General features: G+C 42.0%; 1 protein-coding gene across 1 annotated transcript in view; it reads left to right on the plus strand.

The window, feature by feature from the left end:
* The window catches only part of RASSF9 (Ras association domain family member 9), a 53,034-nt gene extending 43,667 nt beyond the window's left edge, over positions 1 to 9,367 (plus strand). Inside the window, exon 2 of the mRNA XM_063134703.1 lies at positions 7,491 to 9,367. Coding sequence (XP_062990773.1) covers positions 7,491 to 8,760 — 1,270 coding nt within the window. The 3' untranslated portion in view covers positions 8,761 to 9,367. The remainder of the gene's footprint in view (positions 1 to 7,490) is intronic.
* The last annotated feature ends 486 nt before the right edge of the window (positions 9,368 to 9,853 follow it).

The following is a 9,853-nucleotide window of genomic DNA, read 5'->3' on the forward strand; positions in this document are numbered from 1 at the left end:
CATTTTATAAATCCATGCTCTCAAACTGATGCCATTTAAAAAAACAACAACCCACAATTATGCCCGTATGCCAAAATGATGGTCTTTCTGTTGTGCAAACATCCAAGTCTGGATGTTTGCAGGTTCTGCTCTGCTCTGACCCCTTAATTGATGCAGAGAGCATCATCTCCATGGTTGTTCATGGCTTCAGGAATGAGCTTTGTAAAACTGATATGTATGTGTTGTGTATGCACATTACAACCATCAGCTTTATATATAGTAGAACACTGCAGATGCTTGAGGAATACAGTCTTTGTGAATTCTAATATGGACTGACTGAACCTACTGAACTAATGGGGTGGAAATGGAGCTATTCATAAAATTTCACTCTTGTCCAAATGTTGTGACACAATCCTTGCCTCAAAAATATGTATCACAATGCATATTTGAAAGGAAAATATGCTGGAAACATGGACTTGGAAAAAAACTACTTTGATATTTGTGTGGGGGGAAAATTAAATAAAAAAATCATGAAGAGATGTGAAGCAAGGTGGAACGGACTCATGAATGGGTGAATGCAAAAGTGATATGGTCTGAAATTTAATTGATTCATCCATCTCTAAATTTGCAATAAATTGAGGCAAAGGTAGCTCTCTCGTCCAAAGATTTATTTATTTATTTATTTATTACATTTCTATACCGCCCAATAGCCGGAGCTCTCTGGGCGGTTCACAGAAATTAAAACCATTCAAAGTATAAAACAACAGTATAAAACCATAATATAAAATACAATATAAAAGCTCAACCAGATAAAAACAGCAGCAATGCAAAATTACAAATTTAAAACCATGTTATTTAAAATTTATAGATTGTTAAAATGTTGGGAGAATAAAAAGGTCTTCACCTGGCGTCTAAAAGCATATAATGTAGAATCCATTCTTTTTCCTGCATGCTGGCAAACTCAGCTATCGAATAATGTGGTTGTAGCTCATTGTTTCCTTTTTGGGTTGAAAAATTCTTTTGTTTATTACTCCGTATAGAGAACTCTGTAGGGGAGGGGAGGGACTGTAGGGCACAATTTCTTCCCCTATAAAACTGCAAAGTTGCAGTCTACAAATCAATTCAGACAAAAATCTTTCAATTTGAAGCAGATTCAGTCCCCACCCTAAGCACAGTATTTGAGCACAAAATCTCTGGCAGGTTTAAGAAGGCCCCAGGTGAAGTGCCTTCTGGGTGGCCTCCAAATGCATTGCCTGCCCCCATTTTTGTTGTTGTTGTTGTTATCTTTCAATAGGCCACTTTTCCCTCCTTCTCTGCTGCAACTGTCCCACTCTTTTCTATTCTTTTCTTCTCTTCTTTTCTTTAACTTTAGGGAGTGGCTCTGCTTGAGGGGACAGCTCTACTCTGCACGTGTTTCTCAGTTCAGCTCCTCTCGCCTGAGTAACGAGCCAGCTTGCAGGCAGCAAAACCATGTAAGACTACTGTCTGCCAGGGGGGATCTACACTATTCCTTTTAATGCGCTTTAAAGCACTTTGAAAACATTTTGAAACCTGTATATGCAGTGTGTCCTGGGCCCCAACAGTTGTCAAAACTGTTATAAAGCACTTTAAAGCAGTACTGTAGATCCCCCCCCCCCGCCCCCAGTCGGTGAGCACTAGAAAGAAGAATCCTATGCCGGCCAACTCTAAGGATGCTGCCACATTATATTTTAATTTAAATCATTTCTCCCAGACTGAGAGTGGTTGCAAGCTCAGCCAATCAGATGATATATTTTTGGTTGTGAGGCCCACCCCCTCTCTGCTCTAGTGCACACCCACTTGCTGCTGCAGTAGTGCCCTCATTGGCTGCATGATCACAAAGGTGGAGTCCAGTTGGCCAAGTTCCCTGCCACTCTTGTTCTGCTGGAGAGGTTTTAAATCAAAATGTCATGCAGCTGCAGTCTCAACTGCCACTGCTGCATTTCAGTTTCACATCTCAGTTCACTACTGCCAGAGTGCCTCTGCCTCTTCCTCAGTGTTTAGGGGCCCTCCAGGCTGCTCCAGGGCTTCAGTTTCCCCAGACTGTGGTTCATGGCTAGTGGTGCCACTGCTTGAATGTCATATTTATTCATTGGAACTTTTTCCTGCATAACAAACACATGGGACAATCTCTTAAGTGCATAGAATATGCACTGAATCAGGTTTTAAAGAAAGTCTAAAGCATTCTTGATGAGTACCTCTCAGATTTGGATTTCTCATTTCCTGGAGATTCACCAAAGTCTGAACCTGTACATCTTCTAAAAAGTGTGTAAGCTTCTAGAAAGGATTTGGCAGCCAGGGATGGAGTAGAATACCCACCCTGAGCCTCCTTGAATGGGGCAGGTGATTAGTTCAATTGACAAATACATAAGGCTTCTAAGGATCACAGATTTAGCCATACTGTGCGTCATAGTATTAAAATATCAGTACATACTGTAACTCCCAGATTTGTGACTCTCTCAGCCCACCAAACAGTGAAGAGCTGCAACAGCCTTTTAGAAAAAGTACTGGATTTAGATATATATCTCAGTTTAAATGCCTGCCCAGCTATTGATTCACTTGGGAAATCACTAGGTTTTTATCACCAAAACGAGGTCCACTGACTTATCAATAGAAGTTGTGGTGAAAATGAATAAAATACAAACTATGAAATATTTTGCACATTAGTTAACAATTTATTGCTACTAAACCAGAGAGAGAGAGAGAGAGAGAGAGAGAGAGAGATGTAAGATGCAGAATATAAAGTACTTTGCACTGTATAATTACACAATTTAACAACCTGGTCCCTCACAGTCCCTCAAGGATATAACTTGGTATGGCTAGACTCTACTGAGATCCCAGTTCCTGCCAGGGAGCTGGGCCTCCCAAACCCTAACCTGAGGTTGAACCCTAACCCTTACATGCCACCGAGGCTTCCCACCAACCACTCAAAGTCAGTAGGCAAGCTGTCCTGGTAGCCTACTCAGTCAGTCAGGCCCGATTAGGCTCTGCTGAGCCTCCAGTTCCTACCTGTGAAACCAGTTCTCCCTAACACTAACTAAAGGCCTAACCCTATCCCTCACTTGCCACTGAGACATCCTCACAGCCACTCCAAGTCAGTAGGCAAGCTGTCCTGGTGGCCCACTAAGGCCACAGCTAGACCTAAGCTTTATCCTGGCATCATCCAGGGTTCGCCCCTGCCTGAGCACTGAATCCCCTGTGTGTCACCTAAATGAACAGGTTTGACCCCTGGATGATCCAGGGATAAACCTTAGGTCTAGCTATGGCCTAAGTCTGCCTGGCCTGGCTAGGCTCTACCGTGGCCCCAGTTCCTGCTCTGGAAGTAAGCATTCCAAACTGTAACCCTAAACTGAGGCTAAATGCTAAACTTCAGGTACCACTGAGACATTCCCCCACCTAAGGACTACTTTGAAGTCCTGGTGGCCTCTCAATCTGTCTGGTCCAGCAGGGATCTACCGAGGTCTGGGGCAGGAACCTACTGCCTTTGAGTGGCTGGGGGGCGGGTGATGTCTCAGTGAGACCTCAGGTTAAGGTTAGGGTTGGGAATGCCTGGCTCCCAAGAAAGGAACCAGGGCCACAGTACAGCCTAGCCACGCCAGACTTGCTCCCATCTTTCAGGGGTTGGGCGAATATCTTAGTATTGGCAAGTAAATTGAATGGGATGGGCAGTGAAGGAGCTCTGGGCAATACAAACTATGCCCATGACATCTGTAGCTATATGCTACACAGGTAAGTGAAGGCTTACAAGTGCATATTGTATTATGTTTGGTTCCATTTTTTGGTTTGTAAGGAGCCTAATTTTCAGTAGGCTTTTAAATTTTTAAACTTCTACCTGTGTCAAGGTAACTTGTGTTGTATTCTCACAGCTGTTTGCAACACTGATGTGGGGGTGGGGGATGAAGTTAATCTCTCCATCACGGCTTTTACAACCTTTAGTGCACACTTTGGTTGCAAATTGTGAGGTCCCTTATCAGTTACTTCAATTGAGATTCATGTACTAACTCTTAGGACCTGCACGAAAATGATGCAGTATGGAGTGCCAGCCAGCCATGCCCTCTTTCAGATACTCCATTCCCTCCCACCCCTGCCCAAGGTTTTCTAGGTTTCACAGAAAAAAAACCATACACACACCACCTCCAACAGCCAGCATTCTTTACTCAGTCTTATTTGGGCTGTGTTGGGATTTACTTATGGATTTTAAAGGTTTCTTTTTAGTACTGCAAATGTTGGGGTTCTTCCAAACTTGCTGATACCTCCCTCTTATGTACAGATAATGCTATTTGGCTACAGAAGGATCCACACCCAGAGAATGAGTTTACTCTTAGGATTGTGGTGGAGTGATATATAAATATAAAAGGTGTCTCCAGCTTTCTTGAACTACTCTTAGAACTTAAGAAAGAGCAGCTCCACACAGCAACCATATTTACCATAGGTAAAACTTCCTTCCACATATGTTTTGATCACCCTCGTCGTATTTGATAGAAAATAAATTGCTTTCAAAAAGAAATACAAAGGAGAAGAGATTTTGGAGAAATTCTCATGGGTTTGGCTCAGGGTTCTTGTAAGTTCCTTACTTATGAGGTGGCTGAAGAGTCTGTGTAAGTGTCCTGTCTTTCCTTGTACCATCACGTCCCTAGCAGCCTGGAACCTTCTTGGCTTCCCACACTTCAATTAAAGCCCAGAGGAAGACATGAGGTAATTCCTTCCATAGGGCTTTTTCAGATCAGAAAGCACAGGCAGCTTGGGAGGTTGCAGAGGGGTTGAGATATGTGTAATAGAAGGAAAATGCAAACACAGTACCCCAGCCACCTCATAATGATTGGTGAGCTCAAAAATACTATGATAAACAACTCAATATATAAATTAAAAAGCAGCCTGAGAATGAGGCAGAAAAATGGAAGCCTCTTTCATGGGGAAAGAACGTTTTCAGTAAAATTGGAAGACAAATTTGGGGACAACACTATTTCCTCCTCTTCCCTGGAACACTGCCCTCTCTCACCTGTGTTATGGAGGATGCAAAACAAATAAAAGAACATAAGAAGGGTCCATCTAGCCCAGGCCTGGATTTGGTAAAATTGTCCCATTTCCCCTATACATCTGCCTGCAAATTGGGTGGAGAATTTTGGGAGGCCATTGGTGCACAGCTCTATAAAATAGTATTTTCCCCAGCAAATATGATAATTGTGAAGGGCAGGCCTATGTCCTTAAATTCCAGTGAACATACATTGGGGAGATGCAGCTCAACCTGGGTTCCAAAGTATATCAATCTCATCAGATATCCATAGAGATAGGGATGGACACCTCTCACTCATGCTTTACACATGTGCTTTGGGAACTCAGTGTAACTCAGATGCATCTTTGGCAAATGTAATTCAGCAATTGCTGAGTAAGCCTGGAAGGGTGTGCCTCAGCATGACTTGTATCTGAAAAGACCACAAGTAGCTCATGCAGACTGCATGATCCCATCGTCTGATTTAATTACTATCTAGATGTGTACATCCAGGGGAGGAGGAGGAGATCTATAAGCCATGGATGTTCATAATGACCCCAGAGGGGATGTGATTCACATGTGATGTCCCTTTCATGAGCTTGCAATACAACAATTCTCATTGCTAACCAACAGGGCTGTGCTGAATTTCACCCCCTATTTTCAGGAACTTTTTCTCTCCCTGCAAAACAGGCATTTTTTTCTACTTCTTTCGCAGGGAGGGGGAGAATTTTGGAGAATTTTCTCCTTGGGGACAGGGACAGTATTTCCACATGCCTTTTAAAAGTATAGTGTGTTGTTTATTTTATTTTGTTAAAAACAAAAACAAAAAACAACAACAACAACCTGGCACTTGAAGGAAACCAGCAGTTCTTCCTGAACCTATTGAAGACCATGTGACCTCACCTTCTCCAATAGGCACCCTGGGCTCTTCCATGTGCCAGCGATTTTTTTTTTTAAAAAAAAATAAAATAGAAAAAATAGGGGAGAAATAGAAAAAATGACCCCTACACCTAAAAAGGTATGTGAAAACCCTAATCCCTCCCCTAGAAAGTTCTCCAAAACTCTCACGTCCCCCAGCCTCTTTCACCAGAATTTTCATTTCCCCTCCACCCCCATGAAATGCCGAAAATGGAATAATTGAAATTACCAGCAATAACAAATACATTTCATTGCTATTCCTGATTTGCCCTTTCGTTTTTAGTCTCACTTTGGTGGCATCTGCAAAAGTCCATTTTCACACTTTAGGTCAGAGGTGGGCAACTTTAGGCCCAAATATTTGGGGGGGGGGGCAGAACTCCCATGATCCCTCACCATTGGCTAAGCTTGTGAGGGATGATGGAAGTTACAGGATAGAAACATCTGGAGGGCCATAAATTGCCCACCCTTACTTTAGGTCTATCCCAATTACCATCTCTGTCCTGCCACATTCTTTGCACACACCAGCAAATGTCTGGTGTTCGTATGTAGGTGCAGATGTAACATTATTTCTCAATAAATCCCCTTGAGAAGAGGGAATGCGCATAGACATAAGATATGTGCTGGTCAGGGACACTGCAGGTGAAGAAACAGGAAACAAAGGAAGTGTGATGCACAAATCCTATGTTGAAACTGGCCAGCTACTGTGACAGCAGCTTCTCTGTAAAGCTACAGATTATTTATTTATTAGCATTTTTTTGTCTGCCCTTCAACAAAGAACCCAGAATAGCTTACATTAAAGTAGTACCAGCCTAAGCTGGTGGCTCCATTTTTGGTGGGGCTATGAATCCACCCTGGGTTTTAGTCAGAGCCATCCAGAGCTCTAATAGAGCTATCCAAAGTGCATGTTCCTATCCTCAGCCTTGAATAAATAATAATAATAATAATAATAATGTATTTAGAGTTCTGGCAGGTTCAGACTAAAACCCAGAATGGATTCACAGCCCCACCGGAATTGGAGCTACCAGCCTGCACTGCATAATACAATTCTGCACAATGGATGTGGTTTCAAGAAAGTTTAGTCTGCTTACATTCCATTGAAAATAAATGAGACTTACAGGGCAACCCTGTGCATCTTTACTCAGATGCAAGTCCCACTGCATTCCATAGAACTTACTCCAATGGACGTGTGCATGGGGTTGAAAGGCTGAGCATGCTTGTGGCATTTATTGCAGGGGAAATTCATTTCCTCTTGGAGTAGTTGTCCTCTTCCCTCCACCCCCTCAGCCCTCTCCTGCTTGATATTATTAGACTGCAGCCACCTCTTGTGGTTTCTCATTGATGTCCAGCAAGCTATTACAGCCTGCTTCAAAGAGACTGGCTTGCATCTATCTAGAGTTACTTCTTTAAAGTTAATTACACAATAAGCTAATGGGTATGGAGTCTGTTACAGCCATAACTATTTTGAATTAACACCCTGTCTTACAATCCCAAGTCCATCTTCAGTTTAAGTGCATCAAATATATATTGTATTCAACGCCATAAAGATACGACTGCTCTATATAATATTTTCTTTCTTTAATTCCAGATCACCAGTGAAAGAGATGGGCTCCACTGACCGAGAAATTGTAGTCTGGGTTTGCCAGGAAGAGAAAATTGTTAGTGGACTGACGAAGCACACAACTTGCATGCAAGTAATCGAAGCTCTGCTTGAAGAACACCAGGCCACCTTTGCAGAAAAGAGGTTTCTCTTTGGCCAGCCCAAAGATTACTGCATTATAGAAAAATGGAGAGGTTCTGAACGGGTGCTTCCACCTCTCACAAAGATGCTAAGACTCTGGAAAGCGTGGGGGGAGGAACAGCCAAATTTGCACTTTGTCTTGGTCAAAGCAGATGCCTTCATCCCCTTCCCTTTGTGGAGGACAGCTGAAGCTAAGGTAGTACCAAATCTGGAAAAACCCTGGGACCTCAGCCCAGCAAACTACATGAAGATGTTGCCAGTGGACAAGCAAAAGAGGATTGTTAGGAAAACTTTCCGGAAGCTGGCAAAACTTAGACAGGAAGGGGTTCTGCAAGAGAGGGACAATATAGAGACACTCATCCACTTGATCCTTTCTCAGGATCACACCATTCACCAACAAATCAACAGAATGAAGGAACTAGATTTAGAAATTGAACAGTGTGAAGCCCAATTTCTCCTCGAGTGTCTTGAAAGTGATGGAGAAAACTATGTGCAGGAGTCCTACTTAATGGCTACGTCTACTAGTGCTGAGGAGCAACCAATGGAAATGCCTCCCAGCTGTCAGCAGGTGCAGGAAAGCCCATGTAAAACTGAGGGGATTTTGCAAGTGGAAGAAAGACTGAAGCACCACAAGTTGCTGATTGAAAAGCTCTCTGCCGAAATCGAACAAGAGGTTAAGGGGATTGAGAAAAATGGAGACATATGGACAGAGGAAGCATCTAAGGCTGGCATGGAAAATTCGGATGTAGAAAGTATCAAGGATGAGCTGGAAAAAAGTATGAAAGATGCCTTAAGGATCCATTCGCAACTGAACTGCATCCAGCAGGACCTAAAATATAGGGACCTGATGCTTCAAAAGAAGGAAAACGAGTATGAACTTCTTGCAGAAGAGCTTAATGCTTTGCCTGCAAAAGATGCAACTGAATACAGGTACCCACCTAGTGAGGAGCAAGCAAAGGACAATGAAATTGCCACCAAGAGTTTCATCGGGACAGACCTTCTTCACAAAGTGACTAATTTAGACATAAATGATACAGACTCGGATACTGGAATCAGTTCTACTCACAGTCAAGACTCAGAAACAGCAATAGGGGACACATTACTGTTGTCCACATAGTTGAAAAAATGCTGCTTATTTTACTGAGAACTATTTAATATCCATGCCTTGGAAAGACAATGGGATAATATAGATAAGATTGTATTTTTTATTGTGTAAAGTTCTTGTGGGAAAAGAGTTTCCAAACTGCCTTGAGGGGGTATATTTAATAAATAAATAAATAAATAAATAAATAAATATTCTTTTGTCACACAATTCAGAAATCTAGTTAATTCCCAGCTATTACAGAGGGAGGCATGTAGAATTAAATTTCCTGATTGAAATAATGTTGCTTATTCAGTCAAATCACAGTTCATATTGTCATGTTGTAGAGCATTTCAAATGCATTTAATTAAGAAAAGACTAAGAAGGTCTGGTGGTAATGAACCATGAGCTGAGATCTAAATCCATTGCTCAATAAGTTATCAACCTACAAATCATGTATCTCTGGACTTCCCCTGGGAATATTGCTTTTCAATTTGTACATACCAACCACTGCCAATGCAATGCATTTAATAGCTCTGGAGATCATGACCCTGTTCACTGCATCATCTGAATGATCTGACTGAATATCCTTTTACCAGGGTTGTTTCTAGGCACTTAAAAAGATTCAGGAACCAGACCCATAAGACACAAATTTGCATAAATTTTGCATATCTTAATATATATATATATATATATATATGAGCAAAATGTATAAATAATTACTATGATTTATTTTAATGTCAGAGGAAGCAAAGCTAGCCAATTAATTTCTCATCCAAACCAGTCAAATTAAATTATTCAACTAATTTGCACCCTGCCTGAGATCATCCCAAACCAATGGAAAAGGGTTATTTTCTAAGCATAATTGCCATGCAGGGAGAGATTTGAGGGAGGGAGCTGCAGCATGTGGGGAGAGGACAGTTAACCCTTCCCTTCCCTACTGCCCCCTGCAGGTTAATTGAGTTGAGAAACAACAACTTATTCATTGGCAGCAATGGATACTCAGGGCTCTGGGAAATACTTTCAGAGCCTGGGCCTCATGGGCCCAGTCCTAACGATCTCCCAGCTTATTACGCATATTATAGCCTTTGACAGCACTTCTCTGACATTTGTGCACAATAAAGTGTCA

Source organism: Elgaria multicarinata, chromosome 9 (assembly GCF_023053635.1).
Source record: "Elgaria multicarinata webbii isolate HBS135686 ecotype San Diego chromosome 9, rElgMul1.1.pri, whole genome shotgun sequence".
In the NCBI taxonomy this organism is placed as follows: domain Eukaryota; kingdom Metazoa; phylum Chordata; class Lepidosauria; order Squamata; family Anguidae; genus Elgaria; species Elgaria multicarinata.